The 25,080-nt window shown below is 44.9% G+C and overlaps 1 protein-coding gene across 1 annotated transcript; it reads left to right on the plus strand.

The window, feature by feature from the left end:
* Nucleotides 1-3,114: 3,114 nt before the first annotated feature.
* Nucleotides 3,115-10,266, plus strand: LOC147033485 (uncharacterized). Its single transcript, XM_085856034.1, has 3 exons — nucleotides 3,115-8,603; nucleotides 9,150-9,344; nucleotides 9,702-10,266. Exons 1-3 carry the CDS (start codon nucleotides 8,246-8,248, stop codon nucleotides 10,019-10,021), a joined length of 873 nt encoding a protein of 290 aa, XP_085712160.1. The 5' UTR covers nucleotides 3,115-8,245; the 3' UTR covers nucleotides 10,022-10,266.
* The last annotated feature ends 14,814 nt before the right edge of the window (nucleotides 10,267-25,080 follow it).

Genomic DNA, 25,080 nt, shown 5'->3' on the forward strand with positions numbered 1-25,080 from the left:
CTTAACGGCACCGCCATCTCAGGGGTTATAACGCCGGCTAGTTCGGCACAGGTCTCGGGTCACGCGCCTCAGATAACGATACCAAAGTACTCCTGTGCCTTACCAGTTGGGGATATACACGCCGGCTATGGACTGGGTTTGATCAGAGACCGAGCGAAGTCTGCCGCAGTCCGTAGCCAGTTTGGTTTTAAATACAAATTGAGTGATTGTTCCTCAGCACGACACGAATAAATTCAAGGCGGCAAATTTCGTATGAATCAGCCAGATTTATTGGGGACACATCGGGGAAGATGACACAAGCAAAGCATTCACGACAATGTTATAATTCATCATTAACCCGCTCTTATCTAGGGAGCAACGGATAGGGTTTCAAAGGGGGCCCTAGCAAAATAAACCTTAGGCCTGGACAACATGCATACAAGACACAGAGTACTTGTTGTTGCCTCATAGATGTGAGGAAAAGTGTCGAAAGCACAAATGCGGCTCATGACAAGCCGATGGCTTCGGATTCGAGCATCGAGCTCGAGCATGCAGCGTGGCAAGATGGCCACGACGACGTCTTTTTGTCGGCACCGCTCACACACGCAGCCTCGGTGCGTCCAGCCCCTCGGAGGTCGACGGCGCAAGAGAGAAAGATCTATGGTGTGTTCCAGCTGGTTTCTCACAAGGTCCAGTATGCGAATCCAGGCCTGGCCTGTACACCAGACCAGGCCAAATCTGGGTGTTGGACTCCGCAGGTGGGTCGACGGGATGAAAAGACGTGGTCCAGCCGCGCAGGGAGCAAGGACAGTCACAGGCCCCGTGGCTGGACTCAGGATGAACCTGAGAATGACCTGCATGCTGGATCTATGGCCAAGGAGGAACAGCTCATCGAGTCACTCCTCATAAATAGATCCCAGACAGCCAAAGCAGTTCCTCTTGCCTTTTTGGGGCCGGCCTCTCGGACCACCCCTGTGGACCCGTAATCGGTCCATCCTTCGAGATTGCAGCAGCTCTCTGCCAATGGGTTGCTGACACGTCCTGTTGACTGACTCTGTCAGGGTGCTGGGTGGGGGCTCGTTAAGAGGGGGGAAGGAAAAAGAAGGCGCCTCTCATTACACCACCACTGTATGAACACTGGACAGCCTGCTCCACCTCCCGACACACATGTAACGTCCGATTACCAAACAACCTGGCTAAACATGCATTTAAGGGGGGATCTGGGCTAATCCAACATTTAATAACCCACTAAGGGCCCATTTCCGCAACAATATAAAGTTTCGGAATTTTGGACAAGGATTTCAGTTCAACCAGTTATGGCTGAAATACCATAGAACCAATGACGTCATCATTATTGCCACATATAGCCCACGGGGGAGTTGATAATGTGTACGAAGTTTGATTATTTTTTCGTTGAGCGGTTTTGGAGAAAATAACGTCCCAATTTTTTTCCTTTCATCCAATGCAGCTGCCACGTCATGTGACCGAGGTCGCCCGAGCTGTTTAAAGTTTCATATCGATCGGCCAAGCGGTTGCAGACAAAACCATTTTTAAAGCAAAAAGTATATCGACGCAGACTCACACAGACAGACAGAGGCATTGTAGTAGACTCGCACCCCCTTCGGGTGAGACGAATAATTAAATCAAGAAACAATCAAGTATGAGAATTCGTTTACTTTCATGTTAAAACACAAGTTGATCGGAACCATCCCAGCTAACTAAACAGGTCAATACACACCCTATTTGGGTCACACAAAACTAGACTAGTCCGTGACAGTTAAAACCCTATTTGGGCCGTACAAATTATGTTGTTGACATGTGCTGCTTCAATGCTTGACTCTCAGCATTTAAAAGGATGGAGCATGTAAAATACAACCATAGGTTGGCAATAACACTACAGGCTTTGATGGGCCCCAATGGCCGTGTTCTCGTCCAACAACGGTGATGACGTCACTTCCGGTTGTTCGCACACAGCTGTGTAAACTCCGAGGCCCAAATAAGGAAAGTGTTTTCTGTGTGTTGTTTTGCATATTTTGTTGTGGAGATTTCCGTCAGGGGTTGTGGGATTGTATTTATAAAGGTTGTAGTTGTGTTCATAACATTTTTTTTTTTAGCAGGTAGTTGTGTTCGTTTGTTGAAAGAAACGGGATGGGGGGATTGGCTCGTCTTAAGTTTGGCGTTTAAGTGAGTCGGGGCCTTGGGAATATGGTGGTGAAAAAGGGAGTAAATAGAGAGCGAAGAAGAAAGGAAGAGGAGTACATAAAATGTGATGGATACTCAATGTGGGCCACATCAATAATTGGGGGGAGCAGAGGGTTCTTATTGTTGTAGGAAGTGAGGAAATGGCCCACTTAAGGATAGTTATTACTGGGATGAAGGAACGGATCGATAATTTGCAGCAAGTAGCAGAACGTGAGAAATTTGTACATCATAGTTGGTTACGGTTGTGGAGTGATGTTACTGAGGATATTGGCAGTGGTGTGAGTGCAGGCAGGGAGTGCAGTGAGTGCAGGTAATGGGAGTGCAGGTAGTGGTGGGAGTGCAGTGAGTGCAGGTAGTGGTGTGGTGGGAGTGCAGGCAGTGGTGGGAGTGCATTGAGTGCAGGCAGTGGTGGGAGTGCAATGAGTGCAGGCAGTGGTGGGAGTGCAATGAGTGCAGGCAGTGGTGGGAGTGCAATGAGTGCAGGCAGTGGTGGGAGTGCAGTGAGTGCAGGCAGTGGTGGGAGTGCAGTGAGTGCAGGCAGTGGTGGGAGTGCAGTGAGTGCAGGCAGTGGTGTGGTGGGAGTGCAGGCAGTGGTGGGAGTGCATTGAGTGCAGGTAGTGGTGGGAGTGCAGGCAGTGGTGGGAGTGCAATGATTGCAGGCAGTGGTGGGAGTGCAATGATTGCGGGCAGTGGTGGGAGTGCAGTGAGTGCGGGCAGTGGTGGGAGTGCAGTGAGTGCGGGCAGTGGTGGGAGTGCAGTGAGTGCGGGCAGTGGTGGGAGTGCAGTGAGTGCGGGCAGTGGTGGGAGTGCAGTGAGTGCGGGCAGTGGTGGGAGTGCAGTGAGTGCGTGCAGTGGTGGGAGTGCAGTGAGTGCGCGCAGTGGTGGGAGTGCAGTGAGTGCGCGCAGTGGTGGGAGTGCAGTGAGTGCGCGCAGTGGTGGGAGTGCAGTGAGTGCGCGCAGTGGTGGGAGTGCAGTGAGTGCGCGCAGTGGTGGGAGTGCAGTGAGTGCGCGCAGTGGTGGGAGTGCAGTGAGTGCGGGCAGTGGTGAATGTACAGTGAGTGCAGGTAGTGGTGAATGTGCAGGCAGTGGTGTTGGTGCCGAAATAGAGATTGGTCGGAATGAGGTCTGGGAGATAGTTTTTGTGGGTGATGAGACAATTAAATATGTCGATTATTCATCCTGCAGGAAGGATTGTAGACAAAGAATTCTGTGTTGTTTTGACGGAACAGGAGTTAGGGACATTGAAGGAAGGGGAAACGATATTGTATCGGGTCACGGCAGGAAGAAGTTGGTTGTGGTACACCTCGGAGCAAATTATTTCGGGAAAGTTTACTCAGAGGTTTTGAAAAATAAATACAGGATATTGGGTAAGCGAGAGAAAACAAAATGGTTGTGAGGTCATGTTTCCTGAGATTCTCCCAAGATTAGGAAATTATATAGAAATTACGAGCAGAGTGATAGATGTCCAATGGCTGGAAGAATGGTGTAGCGAGGAAGGTTTTACATTGAAGAAGCAGTGGGAATCATTTAGGGGACAAAGAGAGTGTTTCCAGAATGATGGCCAGATGTTAAATAGAAAGGGGGCAGCAAGGTTTTCAGTAGGAATTGGGGAAGGAATTCAGGCTTTTTTTTTAGGTCAGCGGAGGGTGGGGAAGCAAAAAGGAAGGAATCGATGATGTAATTGTGATGAGTAAGGCCAGACAAGAAAATAGAATTTCAGTAAGGGAAAAGTTAAACATATTCTATCCCAATACCAGCAGTTTAAAATCAAAGATGGAAAAGCTTGAAGCCAAAATAGATAGCGAGTAGTACGATATAGTTGCAGTGAGTGAGTGAGATGAGGTTTAAGGAGGAGAATAACTGGAGGAGAGGATTAGAAGGCTACAAGGTGTCGGTGCGACAGGAAGGAGAGAATAGGAGGAGTAGCAATCTGGGTAAAGGACAGCATTGCATCAAGATAAAGAAGGGTGACATAAAGGAAGGAATTTATGTGGTGAAAACTGTGTGGGTAGAGATTGTAAAAACATTTAGATACTGGAAGGATGCTTTATAGTGCTCTTGGTGTGAAGGAAGATGAAGGAAGGAGGAGAACATGAACAATTCAAAAGGGCATGTGGTAAGGGAAGAGTATTGATTATGGGGGATTTTAACTTGCCAGGGATATATTTGGTTCAGGAACAGGAAAAGAGCAGAGCGGATGAGGATTTCCTAATGTTGGTCCAGAATTGCTTTTTAACCCAGTTTGTAGATAAGCCGACAAGGGGGAGTGCAGTGTTAGACCTCCTTTTAAGTAACGATCCCAACATGGTGGAGGAGGTGGTGGTCGGGGAGCATTTAGGAGCAAGTGACCACACAATTTTGTGTGCTAAGATTATGTGAATGTTTAGAGTTCAGGATAGTAGAATTAAGGCCATTAGATTTCAGGACGGCAAACCTTGAGGGTATGAGGAGAGAGTTGGGTAATGTGGATTGGGAGAAACTAACAATGGGACAATCGGCATCAGAGAAATTGGAAACCTTCAATGAGCAAATGTGCAGAGTGCAGAGTAAGTACATTCCAATGAGGTGTAAAACCAGAAGCAGAAAGAGGCCAGGGTGGTTGAGTAGTGAGATAAGGAATGCTATTAAGGAGAAGCAGAGCGCATTTATTACCTCCGTCTCCGAAGGTGAAGGGGGTTATGTTTTCACCCCTTTCTGTCTGTCTGTGTGATTGTGTACAGGATATCTCAAAAAGTTGTGGATGGATTCAGCTGAAAGTTTGTGGACAGGTTGGGTGTGTGACAAGGAAGAATTGATTTGATTTTGGTGAAGATCTGGATCCGACTACGATAATTTTTTTAACTGATTCTTCACCATTGAGAGATGGGGCTAAATATGAGTTATAAAGCACGATGTCTCAAAAAGTTGTGGACAGATTCAGAAGAGACTTGCTGGACAGGTCGGTTGGGTGTGTCGCAAGGACAAATTGATTCGATTTTGGTGAAGATCCGAATCTGGATCCGGATACGAGAATTATTTTATTGTTGAAGTGATTCTTCACCATTGAGAGATAGGGCCAAAACGATATATATAGCATGAAATTTCAAAAATGTATGGGGCGCGATATGTTTTCATGGATCAGGCATTATGTGGTGGAGGTATGCGCTCTACCGAGTGCCCTTCTAGTTAGGTATGAAATAACAGGACTGGAGTATCCTGAAATAACTGGATATTAGTATCAGAGTTAACAGAGGCAAGTTAAGAAAATAACTCTGCAACCCAAAGGAGAGTATGAGAAGGACATGGCTCAGAGTATTTTGCATAATTGCAAGGCATTATTTCAGTACAATAGGGGAAAGCAACCAGTTAGGACCAGTGTGGGCCTATTGAGGAATAGCACCAGGAGAGTGGTTCATGAAGAAAGTAAGATGGCAAGCTTATTAGCCCCCGTTGGACTTAGTCCGACATGGGAGCTTATGGATTTGGTCTCGTTTTTTTTTTTTTTTTGTGTCCACGCGTGTATCCGTGCGTGCTTCCGCAACCATATCTCGGACATGTCTGGACCGATTTTATTCGTTGTTGGCACAAAGACAACACGTAATGGTATACACAAGCACGTCATTTTTTTTGACATCAGATCCAAGATGACCGACTGGCGGCCATTATAATTGTAAAAAGAAAAAAAAAAAACACGATGTTGAACACGTCCTGAACTATTTCTCCGACATGCATTTACCAACGTTGTTCAAATTTTGAACCTGGATAAGGAATGATGGCTTGCTCTGGCGCGTCATTTTGTTTTCGAGATCAGATCCAAAATGGCTGTCTGGTGGCCATTTTGTAACTTAAATGTGTCCCCATCCATTTCACAGACATTCATGGTCCAATTTTGTTCAAACTTGGCACAAGCACAATGCATGATGGCACATGCGTGTCCCTCACTTTATTTTGCAAACTGATCGAAGGTGGCCGACTGGTAGACATTTTAGTTGTACATACCAGTAGATATGTGTGAGTTCTTTAACTCAATGCAGCAATATTACGAAAACAACGGGGGCTCTGACATTTTATGTCTCTTTCACTTGTTAAAAAGGTGTTTTACTTCAACTTTTACACAAGAACAGTCGGGGGTAGCTATCGAGGAGTTGAGGAAGGGCTTTTACGGAAGATCCAGGTTGGAGTGGAGAAAGTAAAAGAAGAGCAAGGTAATCGAAGGGAAGATAAGGCTCCGTGGCAGATAATATGCACCCGAGAGTATTGATGGAGGTGGCTGAGCAGGTAAGCGAGTTATTAACGGATATTTTCTATCGTTCACTGGAGTCGGAACAGGTACCGGAGGATTGGAAAGTAGCAAATGTAATACTTTATTTGAGAAAGGATCCTGAGAAGAATTGGGAAAACATAGACATGTTAGTTTCACTTCAGTTGTGGGGAAGATGTGGGAGACATGAATGAAGGACCAGACGAGGAACCATTTAAATAAATACCGACTAATTAAACGTCATCAGCATGGATTTACCAAAGGTCGTTCCTGTTTTACAAATCTTTTAGAGTTCTATGAAGCTGTGTCTGATTGGGTGGATGAGGAAAAGGCAGTGGACATAGTATATCTCGACGTTAACTCGGCATTTGATAAGGCACCACATAGGAGGTTGTTAGCCAAAGTAAGGGTTTGTGGAGTGACTGGTCAGTTCGCTAATTGGATTGCAAACTGGCTTGGTGGTATGGAGCAAAGAGTGGCTGTGAGTGGGAAGATGTCTTGCTGGGAGGATGTGAAGTAGCGGGATACCTCAGGGATCAGTACTCGGACCATTATTATTCATTATATAAATCAACAATTTGGAAAGTGGGAGTGAAGAGTAAGTTTTTTTTTTCCAAATTTGTAGATCACACAAAACTTGGAGGTAAGGTGGATAGCAGAGGGGGTGGTGATCACATACAGGAAAGTATTGATACTTGCATAGATTGGGCAAAAGATTGGCAGATGGAGTTTAACCTGAGCACGTGTAAGGTGTTGGGGATGGGAAAGAACAATTTACATAGAGATTACAGGAAGCAAGGGGTAATTTTTGAGCGTGTCACACAGGAGAAGGATCTGGGGGTGGTAATAGATACGGGAGGTAAGCAGGCAGCACAGTGCCAAACAGCTGCAGGTAAAGCAAACAGGGTTTTAGGTTGTATTCGGAGGGGGATCAATTAGAAATCAAAAGAGGTGGTGGTAACATTGTGCAGGAATTTAGTGTGGGCCACATCCAGAATATTGTGTGCAGTTTTGGTCACCACAAATCAGGAAGGACATATATGCCATAGAGAGGGTTCAGCACAGGGATACAAGATTGATTCCGGGCCTAACTCGACTCTGCTCTAAGGAACGGTTAAAGGAGACAGGGATTTATACACTATAAAGGAGGCGGTTACGAGGAGATATGATGGAGATGTTTAAGATAATGAAGGTTAAAGATAAAATAAGAGCAGATCAATTATTCAGCAGAGTGAACAGTGGCAGGACCTGGGGCCATAGCCTGAGAGTAAAGAAGAGGAGAGTTAAGGCAGGAGTCTTTTACTCAGAGTAGTGAATGATCTCACTGGAAAGGTAGTGGCAGCAAAAACAGTGGATAAGTTCAAATTGGAATTAGATTGGTACCTGGAAGTTATGGAGATCGAGGGGTATGGGGATGTTGATAAGACTTTTAGGTAGTTTGAGCATTGGTGGGTGATTGTGTGCGTGTGTACAGTGTTGTTGGTCAGGGTCTCATCAAAGGGTGTTGTGTGGTTGTTGCGTGTGTTTTACCCAAGACTTTCCATGTCCATGCTCCCTCCACTGGAAAGAAAAAAAAATCCCATAAAAACTCGAAAAATAACACTTTAACAAAAAAACATTTTCCATTTTTCTTGCGTTGATCTCGTGTTGATAAATTGGTGCGGTGTTGATGTGGCGTAGGCATGACGGGCCGAATGGCCTCCATCTGTGTCTAATTTCCTTTTGCGTATCCAAGTTGCTCGTAAGGGAGGGAACTCATTAGTTTCTACTCAGATCTCGGCTCTTCACTGAGCATGCGCAGAAACCTCCACATAACCTGACAACATGTTTGCGAGAAAGCCACGGAAGAGCAATTTCTCTGACAAAGAGATTCTAAACTTATTGGAGGAGATAGCGAGTGTTAAGACACATTTGATGTCCAACCAAAGGTCATCCGTGATCAGACAAAAGAAAAAGAAAATTTGGGAAACAATTACAGCAAACGTAAATTCATCTAATGGAGGAATTGAAAGGACTGAGAATGGTTTACAAGAAAAATGGAAAGATTTAAGATGTCAAGCCCTTCGTTCAGTGAAACAGCAGCAAATGACTGGGGGTATACTTCCCAGGAAGAATTTTCCCCACTTGGAACTCATTCTGAGTATTATTGGTGATCGCAGCGATGGAAGTCACCATAGTGAAGGTAAGTACAATGCTACACCACACATCTACACCCATCATTTTTCCATACGATCCATTCAAGTTCCTCCTGACCGACATCTCACCCTTCAACCGCCCTCGAGCTCCTCACCCTTCCATCATCCACCCTCCCCTTCCCCATCCTCGCTTTCATTCCTCCCCCTCCATTCGACCTTACCCTTCCAACTCTCACCTCCAATCTCACCCCCTCAACCTAATGACCTAATCCTCCTAGCCTCCGCCTCATGCACGATCTAATCCTTCCAATCCACCTCACCCATGCAACTCCTTCCCCACCATGTACCCCCCCTCCCCCCCTTTCCACATGCCTGGATGAAGAAAAACACAATCTACTTCTGGTGTTAAATTATAAACTCTTATGAACATTTAAATATATTTTGAATCCTCATTGTGCAGCTTTCCTTCCTCATTCACATAATGGAATAGATTATGCTAATGAGTCAGCTTGATATTGTGCTGTTGAACCCTGAAACACAAACTCACTCACTTGTGCTGCTAAAGAACCTGTTTGTGATAAACATTGTTTCAGTTGCTGGGAAAGACAAGATTAACACACGGTGGAATGGCTCCACTCCCGGGATCAGCACAGATGGACCATTGGATGAGCCCCTCCAGGAGAGAGATGTAACAACAGAGCTAGTGGTGGACCAAACTGTCCGTGCACCATTGGATGAGCTCATCGGGCAGAGAGATGGAACTGAGCCGGCAATGGACAGAACTTCAGGTAAACATAACCTCCATCGAAGATACCACCTCATATGAGTATCACCATGGTGTTTATCTTTTGAGTTTATAACAATTGTACTCCCTTAAAAAACATGCCGAGATGATCAGGCTGGAGCTTATTATTATCCACACACTACCCCTTACCACCCCTTCCCCTCTCTTCGACCTTACCCTTCCAACCCTCTCCCCCAACCTCACCCCCCTCAACCTAACCCTCCTAGCCTCCGCTTATACCCCTTACGTACCAACCAAAGACACCTCAACATTCGTACACGTTGAATGTGTGAACATAATTTCATAACAAATGCCTTGAATGTGAAATACTTGTTCTCGTATTGATTTTGGATATCTGCAGTTCCTGTCCCAGACGTGGCCGCCTCTTCAGCAACGGTACCAAGGCCAGTAGTAGACGTTGATATATCCTGGCTGTCGTCAGTGTCCATGCACCACTTGCCCTCCTCTTCCAATGTGGCGAATGGCTCAGAACGAAAGGGGCGGAAGTGGCAGTTGGTGATCACTCCAGAAACCGACGAAGAGATTGTCCTCTTTAAGCAATGGATGATGTCGACAATAGAAAAAAATGCAGCGAAAAAAAAAGTGTTAGAAGCAGAGAAATCAAAAGCAATCCTTGAAGTTGAAAAGCTGAAGCATGATTTGGGTATGTGGGCATCTTAGGGTGAATGTTGTCTGTGGCTGCTGGATGCATTATTTTCTGGAAGTGCAGCGATGCCTGTACTCCTTTTACCAACGTCAGAAGGACAACAGGTTGAGTCAACCCACCTGGTGTTATTTCAACAGCATAACACGGGCTCAAACTCAAGATCGTAAGCCAGCCACCTCAACTGTTAAGCCAACACCAGGCTTTTTTTTTAGAGGAAATTAATTTGTGGCAAGGATGATGTGTAAATAAAACTTTTTGTCCAGTCAAAGTTTGTTGGCCTTTTTCTTCCCCCCGATTGTTACAATGGCCTCAGTACGCTCTTTTGTGTTGTTTTTACAGGGTTTTGATAGATGTGTTGATTTTGGCGATCTTTGTTATCTTGGACAATTAATATAAACCGGGGGTTCATAGACTCAAGGATTGTCTCGATGCACATTCAATGGAAGGCCAAGTCATTGTCTGTACATAATGATGCAGCTTGCATGCATACCAACTCGCAAAGCAATACTATTGGGGCTTATGCCCGGTGAGTGCATATGGTCCCCTCAGCTTTAGTCTCAACGTAAGCTCTGCAGATTCTGCCTCGTCCTGTCTTTGCATACCAACTCATGGCTTCTGTGATGCAAAGCTTTAACAGGGATTTAAGCCCAATCCTATAAATGGGGCCTGGTAATCCACTCGAGCCATACAAATGAACCAAAAGTCATGCATGTACTTGGTTTATTTGTCTGTAATGCAGCCTACCAGCCTTGTCTCATTTAGGCTCGAAAGACAAGGATGTCTTTTCCACGTGTTTCCCCCTTTATCAAAATTGGTGAATTCTGGGTAGAAAAGAAAGTGGTAGATGGGATGTTTACCACAATGACAGGAAGGGGGGGGGGGAAGTGGGTGATTCACACCACTATCACAGCCGACCGACTTCTTGGGCGTGCAGGATTTGTCCAGAAATCGAATGGGTACTTGCTATCAGTATCCAGGAAGGTGATTGGTCCATGCTCTCTCATGAACCAGGCCTAATTTGGTGTCAGGTCACATCTATCGACATGATGGGTAGGTTGTGAGCAACGATAAGAGCGTATACCCTTGCTAAAATGGAGGACAGAGACTATGTTGGAAAGAGGACACCGTGGAAACGCTGAATTGCGGATGAACTATTCTACTCTCCACACTCCCACTGAAACTGCAGCATCTGGAGAGCTCCACACACCCTTATACCTGCATCCTGTTTGGAGACTCTGGATCACCTCACTGGTTACTCATTCGAGTCCTGTCGTAGCTTGGGATTTATCCTGTGCATTAATATTGTTGTGGGGCCGGGTATTGGTAGCAGTTGAGGGAGCAGTAGAGTCGGCTCCACCGAACATACCGGAATTTAGGTCATGACCCTCGGATAAGTCCGAAAGGCACGGGTCCCTTTCAGGACCATGAATCGCCAATAATTCGACCGTGTGGGGTAGGGTTAATTGCCCAATTTCAATATACCTACGCAGTCTAACTACCGGGGAACCACACCCTTGGCGACTGTCCGATCCGAGTCGCAGGTAACGACTCGAATCCGGCATAAGCGAGCGGAGTTACCAGAGCCGCGCCGGACCAAATGAACAATTTGCCCTTGCTATCTCTCAATACACAGCCTGCCATGCCAATGAAAGAAACACAGAAAGGAGATGGAACATTTAACAAAAGGGATGTATTTATAACAATAATCTGGGAGGGGAGACACAGAGCAGAGTTATCACGAATAAAAGAAATGTAATATGAAAATAAATTTATACACAAGCACTTACACATGTGTGACTTAAAGGACTGGCCTGCACCAGACACACACCCCCAAAAAGAAATGGACCCCTTCAGGTCTTTATTGATATCCCCAGCTCGGAGGGAAGGTGAGCTGGAGGTAAGAAGCTTGCTTTGACCTTCCCACCTCGTGCGGCCCTTGATGATCCGGCTCGGCGGGACTCAAACCCGCAACTTGATGCCGCTGCAAGCACCGGGTTCGGAGGGTAGCGTTGGGCTCCAGCACGCTCCTCCGGCAAGCGACGAGACAGCGAGCGCCAGCAGACAAGACAAGCAAGCAATTCTCGGAGGGACCGACTCGCAGGCAGGCGATCCTCCACGGGACAGGCTCAAGGGAAAAAGGCGGACCTCTTTTTTTCACACCCTTGCTTCTCTTCACCCCCCCCCCCAACAGGGGGAGGGGGGGAAACCCGCCCCGACGCAACTCGCCTCCGGATTGGCCGGTTCATCTCAGGTGATCCGCTCGCTGTTCGTGATTCGTCCGGGGGCGTGGCGAGCATCCTCACGTCCCATCCCCCCTGAGAGGCATTCCTCCTTCTTCGGGCGACGTGCCTCCGCATTGGCTGGAATGCGGCGTATGTCGCTCGCGCTTTGCCCATTGGCTGAAGGTAACACGTCTTGCTCGACCCTGGAGCGGAGCCAATGTGTCGGTTGCCAATGGAACTCCGCCAACAGGCGCTCGGCATGTATGCGCATCGGAAATGCCGATGGTGGAAGGAAGCCAGGGAGGATGCCGTTGTTGTTGGTGTAAAAATCCTATCTATAAAATAACTTCACAGCGCACGTACACTTAATTCCGATTAGACATAGGGGAAAGGGAGCTATCTATCCACATTTACTTAACGAAATAACTGAGCTACGGGTACCTGAATGTTGAGTGCTCATGGCTGCCAGATTCGTAACAATATCTCTCTGCCTAGTTTATATGTGGCGTGTTGACTTTTTGTGTTTGTGGGCCCATAGGATTGTAGATTTTCTTATTGGTTCACGAGCGCCAGCTAGAGTGACCACTATATTCGTTATGTCTGTGTGTCTGTCTGTTGGATAGTCGATCGAGTTGAAAAAAAAAATTGAGATTTTTTTTCTACCCTTATTATCAGTATTTTTGTCTATGTTTGTCTGTCTGTCTTTTGGCTGCTCGAAGAGCACCCTTATTCTGGACATTTCCATCTGTCTGTCTGTCCGCGAAACTTTGGTCAAGCCTAGGGGCTAAACCACTCAACCGATTCCAATGAAATTTGTTAGGTGGGACCAATATTTCTGGGAATCGTGTGCTTTCGAATATGGGACCCCGGGCCCTAGCAACGGCAAAGCAATGGCCCTTTAAAGTGGTCAAAAAAATCGAAAAAAATCCCCCCCCCCCCCAAAAAAAAAAATCGAAAAATTGAAGCTTAGCGTTCTGTGCGCAATCTATCTCGCTCCCTTCATGCCAATTTGCAGCCCTAACAAAAAATATTTGTAGGAGGAGATAGGTTTTGGGCGAGTACATGTCGAACATTTCAGAAACGGTTAATTGCGAAATCTCTAAGAGAAAGAGTCTGATTTTGATGAAACTTGGGTGAAATGTGTACAATGTGGCGAGCATGTACACAAAAATGAATGGTTGCTATGCACACCTCCGTTGCTTAGCAACAGCTAAAATACTTTATCGTACATCGTACACTTATTGTGGACTGTACAAAAAAAAATCAATACCTCCGAAACTGGACCTCCGAGGGACCTGTTTTTTGTGCCCAAGGAGAATGTCTTACAGCATCATATAAAAAAATAAAATCTTTAGCGAATAGATAAATGGAATTACCAGGGCTGCCATTTGTTAGAGTCTCTTTGGAAACATGCCTGAAATTTCACAAGGTGGGTTTCTGGGCGCAAACTAAGAGGGCTGTGATAATCATATTTATTGTGCTAAATTGATTGATAGCATGTACATGAATATCGGCTAGTCCCGTCGGCCAGCTTTCCATCGAGAGCGAGCAGCCATGTCGCCTACCGGCTTGTCTGTATGTATGTCTGTTCGGTCCAGTGCTCCGTTAATACAATGGCGATTTCGATGAAACTTGGTTGGTAGGTTCATACCATGACCTAGTTGTGTGCAAATGAGAACCGTTGCTTTGGACACCACCGTTGCCTAGCAACGGAACTTTGACATTTTTGAAAAATCATAAAAAAGTTATTTTTTTCGAAAATCAAAAATCGGGCCACGAGCGACTGTGGGCAGTACATTCAGCCATATTGTCAAAAATTTCCAGCCGGATCCTATGAAAACTGTCGGAGAAGATAGACTTTGAATGAACCCTGGTCAAAAACAATAAAAAAACGAAGTTCGTTATATCTCAGAGACTATGAGTCAGATATACATGAAACTGGTATGGTAGGTTCACGGTTTGTCCTAGTTATGTGTGAGAAAGAACCGTTGCTATGGACTCCTCCGTTGCCTAGCAACAGCTGACTACCCATGTCCGCCTACCGGCTTGTCTGTGTGTCTGTCTGTCCGGAGCATAACTCCGTGGACTTTGATCCGATCTTGATGAAAATTGGTTATTTGTTCGATATCAATGTCAAGTTGTGTTTTCCTCGATGAGGGCGTGCTACGCCCGTTGTGGGCGGAGCCACGCCAAAAAATTGCCATTTTTAGGGGGTAGTCGGATTAAACATCTATCTTCTCCTCGGGAATTGACTGAATGGAATGGGTTCTTCGGTATTTGAATAGCAAAATGAATTATCTAAAACTTGACGTTGTCCGATTTTTCATTTTCGTCCCATGGTCAAGGTCACAAGGTCAAAAACTTAGAAAATTGTGAATTTTGACATAAAAATCATACGACCGCCCAAACTTTGAGAGCTGGGATGACAACATTTTTTATGCTATATCTCGAACACCTTGCCCGCGGCGCCCCCTTCAAGTTTGTTTTTTTACGCTGATTTCATCAAAGTATGGATAATAATCGGAGGAGTGCGAAATGCGATATAGCCTATATGACGTTATATTGTTCCTGGAATGTTCTGGAGGAAGTTTTGCACCAAAGGTCATAATCGTTGACCTTTCACCTTTAAAGGCCACAAAGGTCAAATTTTCAAAGTTGTGGGAATCGAACCGAGTTTTCGACCTTCTACGACGAACTAACTCCAATAAGCTATAGCACGTATCCTGTTTCCTTGTTTTAATGCCCATAACATTGTTTTCTGACCTTTAAAGGTTATGCAAAGGTCAAATTTTGAAAGTTGTTGAACGACACCGGGTTTTCGACATTTTGCAGCTGTTGATTGAAGGCCACTATAATTAATTATAATTGGTCAAAAATTATCACATTGTCTCATCCTTGACTTCTGAAACAATCTACATCGTCAAATACCGCTCGTGAACCATTGTCATCTTCAGACTTGTAATTCTTGTATAGATTGGTTGTGTTTGTCCTGGATTTTAACAAACTATTTGTCATGTTCATAATTATTTACTTTTTTATTTAATAGACTGTGCTCCTCATGTTCCCACTACTTCAGTTAATTTGGAGTTCTGTATTGGCTGGCAATATTTTGGAGTCCTGTCATTAATGTTTTTCCAATTGTCACGCATGTATTGGCTGGCATGATGAAGACGAGACTAATCTATGAATGGAGCCTGTAATGGAACTTGACTCAACTGGACTAGTCTGTGACTCGAGCCTCCACCAGGGCAAGACAAGACGAGTCTCACTAAATCCTATGCCAGGAGTAGACTCGACTAGTCTATGAATTGATCCTGTGCCGGGAGGAGCCTTGACAGGTCTGTGAATACAGCCTATGTCGGGAATAGTCTGTGGCTAGTTCCTTCACTGAGATGAGACTAATCTGTGAATAGAGCTTTTGATGGGACTAGATATGACAAGTCTGTGATTAGATCGTGCACTGCGACTGGACTAGACTAGTCTGTGACTAGATCCTATGCCGCAACGAGACTAGATAAGTGTGAATATATCTTATTCCCGGACTAGACCAGACCATATAGTCTGTGAATAGATCCTACGCCGGGACTAGACAAGACTAGTTTGTGACTACTGGTCCAGCATGTGGAACATGTCTTTCAATCCTGACAAATCTCATACTCTATGTCTCTGAAAGGACCTTTGGGAAGCCCCTCCCCCCCCCACCATCTACTTTCTCAAACATGCCATGGAAGAAGTCCTTTCTTTCAAGCTTCTGGGTCTCACTATCTGCCATGATCTTTCCTGGGAAAGCCACATTTCCAACCTGGCCTCCAAAGCCAGTCGCTGACTGGGAATCCTCCATCATGCACAGTCCTTCCTCGGCCCACCTGAGCTCCTGACCACATACAAAGCTTTTGTCCGCAGCCTGATGGAGTACTGCTCTCCTCTCTGAGCTGGTGCTCCTGCCTCGTATCTTTCTCGGCTTATCGCAGTGGAAACCAAGGCATTTCAGATCATTTGTATCTCCCGCGATGAGGCCGAGTCTTTGGGCCTCTCATTCTCATATTGCAGGCAGGTCGGTCGTCTTTCTGTCTTCTACTGTCTCCTCTCTGGTCTCCTCCCCCCCTGCTCTGCCTGCGCTTTGTCCCCACCATATTTCCGCAGGGCGCTCAAGATCCGCCAACAACCCCCTTCTGGTAAAACTACCAAAATCACGAATCACTGCTCACCTTCACTCTTTCATTCTTCTTTTTCCCTGCCTTTGGAATAAACTCCTTCACTCAGTTCAATCTCATTCTTCCCTAAAGGCCTTCAAAACAGCTGTTCACCATCACCTCTTATTGTCCCCCATCCAAATTCTCGATCTTTTCTACCCCTGTTAATCCACCCCCCAAACCCACCTCTTTCAAATTCCCTACTTTCCTTCCTGAAAGTCCCTGTTGTGCCTATCTTGTATACCCCATATTCCCCACCCCGTCCCTCTCCCTTCCACAGATCTCCTAATGTCTTTTTTAACACTGTTTTGTCCTCCCCTCTTTTCTCATGCCCCCCTTGCTGTGCATTGTGTGTTAGCTCTCATACGAGCCTTGACAAAGTATACAAAGGATTTTTAAAAATGTATTTATGTATGTATGTTGTTGTACTTGGAACCTTCTAATTATTCCTGATTAGTGAACATATCAATAACGTTTTTATCACGTTTGGTTAACCCTTAGTGTGCTGCATTATTTACAGCAGCATGGTTCCCTGTTGCTTAATTTATTCTTTTCAAAGGGCTGTGAATTATTAGTGGCATTTGCAAAAAATCACAACTTGGGCGTCAAGTTGGACGAATAACTAGAATTAAAAAAAAAATTTGTTTCAATTATTTTATGTCGTCGCAAATCTGTGTGCAGCACACAAAGGGTTAAAATGAAAAAAAAAAACCCCTTTCGATTCCGAATGTAGATGCAGTTTCTCGGAAATTAACCGAATGGGTTTGAGGGTGATAAAACCAATAATAAAATGCTGATAATTAAAACTTCATATTAAATTAAATGTATTAAATCTGGAATAGAAAATGTACTCAAATATGATATGATTGTCTGTGCTTGAACATCTCTATTTTAATTAACACAACCATATCTTTCCTGTTGTATGGAAGAATCGACCTGACTTAAAAATGTATATAATGACCAGGCCGACTTTTCCAGTAAGCCAGATTCAGTCATAGAAGTGCCTATTATTTAAATATATATTTACTTGCGAAAGGATTTTATTAAATAATATATATATATATATATATATATATATATATATATATATATATATATATATATATATATATATATATATATATATATATATATATGGCACCAGCAAGCGGGATAGGGAATATGATTCCAGTACAAATGGAATGTTCATGCAAGTAAATATCCAGATGTATTAAAAAAAAACCTTCTTGCTTTATATTCCCAAGTCTGCTAAAAGGCAGTTGAACCTTCGACTTCCCATATCATAAATTGTATGTGATCCATCTTCGTGCCTAAAGGATTGCAGTGTTGACGTCATTCCTGAGCTGGGAGAGACTCCACATTTGGTCTGGAAATATATATATATATATATATATATATATATATATATATATATATATATATATATATATATATTCCTTTAAAATAATGCTGGTTGCTGCACAAAAGCTGGAAATTATTTCGATCTGGAAATACATCAACCTGACAAATTGTGACATTAGCATCTAAAATGAGAAAGAGCTGTGTCTCACTGAACATGATATAAGAGGATAAGATTCTCCATTTATTTCAGAGATCTGGAGCAAGTCAGTATTCAGATCACTCCATATGCATTTGAGTGTTTGTTTACATAGCTGTTGATGTTTAATACTTGTTAAATAAATGTTCGATTGTACAGATGACTTAGAAAATTCTTCGATATTACCAACCCGTTTTTTGTCGCCTTCAACTTGCTATGTGCGTTGCTGCCTGGCATTGTGCTACCTGCTTACCTCCCGTATCTATCACCACCCCCAAATCCTTCTCCTGTGTGAATCACTCCAAAATTACCCCTTGCATCCTGTAATCTCCATTTTCATTATTCTTCCCCATCCCCAACACCTTACACTTGTTCAGGTTAAACTGAATCTGGCAATCTTTTGCCAAATCTCTGCAAGTATCAATATATTTATTGACAAATATATTTATTGAAATGTGCTGCTTCATTGCTTGACTCTCAGAACATTCGCTATCTCCTCCAACAAATTTCGAATCTCTTTGTCAGAGAAATTCCTCTGACATTGCTTTCTCACAGCCATGTTGTCAGGTCATGTTGAGCTTTCTGTGCATGCGCAGTAAAGGGCAGAGACCTGAGTGGAAAACGAGTTCCCTCCCTAACAAGTAACTTCAACGGAGGAGAAGGCCATCAGGACCATCAGTATTATTATGAACCTATGGTTGTTTTTACGTACTCTATCCTTTTAAATGCTGAGAAGCAGCAACGTACATGGCAAGTTGGCATCATCTTCCTTACAATCTCTCAAAATTGGGTGCTGCGACGACGACGACAATGATGACATATTTGGAAAGAATATAACACCTAAGAAAGAACACAACAATTTCTCCAAGTTTGATTTACTTTTTTCGTTTCTCGTAGTCACCTGTGACGCGTGACGTCACATAGCGTCCCCACAACAATGAGCAGTGTTGCCTGGTTTATAAAAGAGCAAGTGATGATAAATGGTGATGAATGCGATTTGATGATCTTGATAAATCTTGATAATAATATTTTGAGAAATGTTCATTCATTCACAAGCGTCAAACCACATCATTGAATTCCATTTCATTAATTTTTTTTATAATTATGGTTTGAAGTTGGAACGCTAATTTGTGGACACCCTGTATCTGAATGAAAACAATCCAAATCGAATCCGACCATTCAAAATACTTGAAAGTACCGACAAATGTCACGGTAAGAATTTGAAGAGTGAATTAAAAAGCAAATACGCCTACCGCTTTATTTGGGGTGAGGACAAATGGTAGAAGAGAGGACGTGACGATACGGACAGATGAGGATTGAAGGAATTGGACGGTTGGGTGAGGCTCATGATGTCACCCAGCCAAAGGAGTCAGACTAGAGCGGTACCTTGCATATCGGATAGAGATCGCTGCAGATACGTCACTTTGTGTGTGAATCCCTGCGAGTGGAATGGAAGCTAAACATTGCATTTTAAAAAAATGGTTCCGACTTTCCATCACATTCGAGTTTTAATGATACTAAAACAGGTCCATGGGCTTAAAGAAAGAAAACGGGTCAAACCTGCAAAATACGGGTCACGTGCCATCACGTGCTATCGGTATTTAAGCAAAGAGGGGTTTAGGTTGTATTCGGAGGGGGTTCATTTATAAATCAAAAGAGGTGGTGTTAACATTGTATAGGAATTTAGTGAGGGCCATATCGTGAATATTGTGTGCAGTTTTGGTCACCACAATTCCAGAAGGACATAGCTGCCATTAAGAGGGTTCAGCGCAGGGCTACGAGATGGATTCCAGGCCAAGGAGCGGCTGAAGGTGGCAGGGCCTTATACACGAGAAAGGAGGCGGTTACGAGGAGATATGATAGAGATATTTAAGATAATGAAAGATAGAGATAAAATAAGTGCAGATGAATTATTCAACAGAGGAGACACTGAAAGGACCAGGGGCCATAGCCTGAGTAGAGAAAAGGAGAGTTAAGATGGTAGCAAGGCAGGGGACTTTTAATCAGAGAGTAGTCAATGCATGGAATGGTCTCCCTGGAAAGTTAGTGGCAGCAGAAAAAGAAGAAAAGTTTAAATTAGAATCAGATAGGTACCTGGAAGTTATGGAGATAGAGGGGTAAAGGGATGTTGAAAAGACTTTTATGTTGCTTGAGCATTGTTGGGTGAATGTGTGCATGTGTACGGAGTGCTGTTGGTGGGGGTCTCGTCAAGGGGTGTTGTGTGTTTGATGTGTTTTTAACCAAGTCCATGCCCCTCACCTGAAAGAAGGAAAAAAGAAATACAAAAACTACAAAAAACATTGATTAAAAAAAAAACATTTTGCAATTTCTTATTTCATTTTGTGTTGATAAATTGATGTGGTGTTAATATGGCACAAGCATGATGGGCTGAATGGCCTCCACCTGCATCAAATTTCCTTGTGATTTGTGCAACCCAAATGGGGGTTGAACCGTCAACCTCCTTGACCCAGAGCGAAAGCTGTAACCATTACATCACGGAAACTGGTTAAACAACCTGGAGATGGAACTTTACACTCGGAATGAAACTTTTACACTGCGACTAGTTTTCAAGGCTGTGTCCAAGGTGATGAGCGTGTTTACCGAATGAAGTGTGTCCAGTCAGAGCTTGTCTCGTCCCTGAGTGTGGGGTGTCACAGAATGTGGTGAGTGGGAGGTTGGAACGGTAAGCAGCTGGGGGTAAGGGTGAGAAGTTCGAGGTGGGATTTAGGGTGAAGAGGTGGGTGGGTTAAGAGCGAGGAGGTGGGTGGGGTTCAGGGTGAGGAAGTGGGGTGGTTTAGGATGAGATGGTGAGAAGGTAATTGAAGGGTGAGGAGGTGGGAATTTAATTGATCACATGATAAAGAGGGGTGTAGACGTCATGTATTGTACATTCCTTCACGATTGTGAGTTCCATCGCTGTCATCAACAACAATGCTTCGAATGAGTTTGAAGTGGGTAAAATCCTTCACGGGAAATACTGTTGTGGGCTGGGGTTCGGTGGCGATAAACGACCGCCAGGTGGAGCAGTGGAATCGTCTCCCACCGAACACCCGGAATTTAGGTCGTGACTCTCGGACAACTCCGAAAGGTCACGGGTTACTGAGAGGACCGTGGTCGCCAATATTTTGAAGGCATGAGGTTGAGTCCACTTGTCTAACTCCAATTTACCTAAGTACTCACGCCGTCCAACTACCGGGGAAACCACACTCTCGGCCGACTTTGTGCGAATCAAGTTGCTATCACCGACTCGGATCTGGCGTAATCGAGTGGAAATTATCAAAGCCGCGCCGGACCACATGAACAATTTACCGGCCCGAACGGCCTTACTAATTCTCAATACGCACCTTGCTAGGCCAACGAAGGAAAGCACAGAGAACGAGCTGGTACATTTAACAGGGGTTTATTTATAACGATAATCGGGGAGGGGGACACAGAGCAGAGTTATCACAAATAAAAGGCAGGCAATGTACAAGCAAAGGAAAGCACTTCCACAATTTCTACTTGCAGACGGGGCCCACGGACACACACACACACCCAAAAGAAACTGGACCCCGTGGGTCTATTCGGTAGGGCTGGGCCGGGGTACCTGTCCCACCTCGTGCGGTCACACCGACTCGAACCACCACGGTGGGACTCGAACCCATGACCCGAAGTCCACGGCCCACGACGCTGGCTGCTCGAGCACCACCACACTGTTCGGTCACCACCACGGTGAGCCACCGCAAAGACCGCAGACCGCTCGAACCATGATCCTGCAGAACACCAATCAAGACCAAGACCGCTATCGCCACGATCCTGCAGGAGGATCCAGACGATCCATCCAGACGCCACGATCCAGACTCTTGTCTGCTGAACCCCACCCCTCTTCTTGAGGTGGGAGGGGTTTATTTTCCTCGCCACTCGCCTCCTGATTGGACGGGTCGGGCACTCCATCTGGCTAAGGCTGAGCTAGCCCTGAGGTGACGAAACCTCCGCTCACGTCCGTGGTCCCGAACACGTGCGTAATGGCGACCGGGTCGAGTGAGGGTGGTGTCGTCTTTGTTGTTGTTGTTGATGAGGATGTGATAAACCTGACTATAAAATAACTCGTAGCGCACACATGTAATTCCCATTAGACAGAAGATGGATTCTAACTGTACACATCTATCTATAATTCCAGCAATGTGTGTGTGTGTGTGTGTGTGTGTGTGTGTGTGTGTGTGTGTGTGTGTGTGTGTGTGTGTGTGTGTGTGTGTGTGTGTGTGCGTTTGTGTGCGTGTGTGTGTGTCTGTGACCGCTGTTTCTCGACAACCACTGGTCCAATCTAATTGAAATTTGCCAGGTATATTGCTGGGGACCTGAGTATGTGCCTTTTCAAGGTTTGATATTAATCGGACAAGTGGTTCCCAAGTTTAAGGCCATTTATTTACTAAACCAATGACAGGACACGGTGCTGCGTAGGCGTGCCCCATTACGGGTTACAACGTACAGACTTCCGGATCGTGATGACTTACTGTATTCGAATAATTTCTCGATTTCTTTTGCGCATTTATGGACCAACACAATGCCCCAATCCAGTCGTTTACGAGAGCGAAGGAACGGACTGTGTGGTTGTTTGAAAGGTTTTTTTTTTTTTTGCACATATGGGCACGCACTAGTACTTATCAAAATAAGGAAGCTTAGGGACTCTGGCTGTTTGTGTGCACAAGGTTTCCAAATCCATAACAACACACCTTCAGTTTTTTTCTGGTGCTTTGATGTATTCGAGGCATGACATTTTAGATCTCCATTTTCTTTTCAAACCCCTCTGGGTCTTGTTCCCCAAATGTTGTTTTTCTTTTCAGTTGTCGTGGCAAACTGGTGGTTTGAAAGTAGATTTGTTTTAACACTCGCTATCTCCAATAACAACCATCTCATCTCCCTGTCAAAAAAATTACTGTTGTGTTCCCATTTCAGGGCTATGTGGTAAGCCAGTAAGGTCATGTTGAGCTTTCTACGCATGTGAAGGAGGCTGAGAGTGGAGATGAAATGGACCACGGACTTTACGCTCAGAATGAAACATTTACCTCAAAACTAGTTTTAAAGTGTGTCTTAGGCAGTGTACATGTTTAGCGATTCGAGGGTACATTTAGCTGAAGCTAGACGAGTCCCAGTGTAGGACATAGTCACAAACTAGTCTTGTCTAGTTCTGGCGTCGGATCCAGTCACAGACTAGTCCTTTCTAGTCCCAGCATAGAATCTATTCACAGACTATATAGTCTGGTCTAGTCCCGGCACAAGATATATTCAGACTAGTCGTCTCGTCCCGGCATAGGATCTAATCACAGACTAGTCCAGTCTACTCCTGGCATAGGATTTAGTGAGACTAGTCTTGTCTTGTCTTGCCCTGGTGGAAGCTCGAGTCACAGACTAGTCTAGTTGAGTCAAGTTCCATTGCAGGCTCTACTCATAGATTTGTCTCGTCTTCATCATGCCAGCCAATACATGCGTGACAATTGGAAAAACATTTAATTACAGGGCCCAAAATTATTGCCAGCCAATACAGGACTCCAATTTAACCGAAGTGGTGGGAACATGAGTAGCAAAGTCTCTTAATAAAAAACAAATAATTATGGACATGAGAAACAGTTTTTAATATCCGGGACAAACACAACCAATCTACACAAGGATTAAAAGAAAATCTACAATCCCATGGACCCACAAACACAAAAGTCAACGCGACACGTACAAACTGGGGCAGAGATAGTAATGCACAGGATGAATCCCAAGCTACAACAGTACTCAAATGAGCAGCCAGTGAGGTGATCCAGTCGCTAAATAGGATGCAGGTAGAAGGGTGTGTGGAGCTCTCCAGATGCTGCAGTATCAGAGGGAGTGTGGAGAGTGGAATACGAGGTCCATCTAAAAAGTAACAGGAGTGAGCCTGCTGTGTGCTCCACTCACACAACTTGCAAGAACGGGTTGCGTCACAGTCTTTCGCAACATTCAAGCAATATATATGATTGGTGATGGTTGACTGCGCTCATTGTGTGATTTTTTTTGCAGGTCGTGCTTTACACGCCTAGTTTGATTCATCGAGCTATGAGTCGTGAGCAGAGAGCCAATCTGAAGTTTCTTGCCAAGCTTGGCAAAACACCTTCCAGATCCTTCGCAATACTGCAGCAAGTCTACGGGGAAGAAACGATGTCACGTACACATGCATTTGAATGGCACAAGAGGTTCAAAGAGGGACGGGAGGAGGTTGAAGACGATCCACGGTCTGGAAGACCTTCAACGAGCAGAACTGCGGACAACATTGAGCGTGTGAAGCAGATGGTGCGCACAGATCGTCGACTCGCGGTGCGGATGATTGCTGAGGAACTTTCCATCAACAAGGACACTGTCTGGAGCATCATCACTGAAAATCTTGAAATGCGCAAGGTGTGTGCAAAGATGGTCCCCAAGCTGTTGTCCAAGGACCAGAAACAACAATGAGTCACTGTCTGTCAACACATTATCGAGTGCCTTGAGAACGATCCAGACCTGCTCGGGAGAGTCATTACTGGCGATGAATCGTGGATATTTGAAAACGATCCCGAGACCAAATGGCAGAGTCATCAGTGGAAAAGTCCGGCATCACCAAGACCAAAGAAAGCAAGGATGTCGAAGTCGAAGGTCAAGGTGATGCTCATCACGTTTTTTGACATCAAGCGCATCGTCCACTTCGAGTTTCTACCACAGGGTCAAACAGTGAATCAATGCGTGTACAAGGAGATCCTCGGCACCTCATGAGATCAGTCCGGGACAAGAGGAGGGATCTGTGAGAGAACAATGCTCCACCACGACAACGCCCCTGCCCACAGTGCCCCAAGCATCCGACAGGTTCTGGTGGAAAGGAATGTGCCAACTCTGGAGCAACCCCCGTATTCGCCAGACTTGGCCCCTTGTGATTTTTTCCTATTCCCCAAGCTCGAGGGTGATCAAGGGGAACAAATTTCCTGATGATGAGGCCATCAAAAGGACTGTGACGACGGAGTTCCGGAGGATTCCAGAAGAAGACTTCCGGGGGTGCATCGAAGCGTGGAAGAAGAGGATGAAAAGGTTTGTGAGACTGGATGGAAACTATTTTGAAGAGGACAAGCTGTGATTTCAAGACAGTTTTT

Source organism: Eptatretus burgeri, chromosome 2 (genome assembly GCF_056783735.1).
Source record: "Eptatretus burgeri isolate ZD-2024b chromosome 2, Ebu_testis_v1, whole genome shotgun sequence".
NCBI lineage: Eukaryota > Metazoa > Chordata > Myxini > Myxiniformes > Myxinidae > Eptatretus > Eptatretus burgeri.

Coding starts and splice junctions, on each gene's coding strand:
- LOC147033485 (XM_085856034.1), top strand. CDS start 8,246: ATGTTTGCGAGAAAGCCACGGAAGAGCAATTTCTCTGACAAAGAGATT. Junction 8,604..9,149: donor TGGAAGTCACCATAGTGAAG/GTAAGTACAATG, acceptor ACATTGTTTCAG/TTGCTGGGAAAGACAAGATT. Junction 9,345..9,701: donor GGCAATGGACAGAACTTCAG/GTAAACATAACC, acceptor GGATATCTGCAG/TTCCTGTCCCAGACGTGGCC.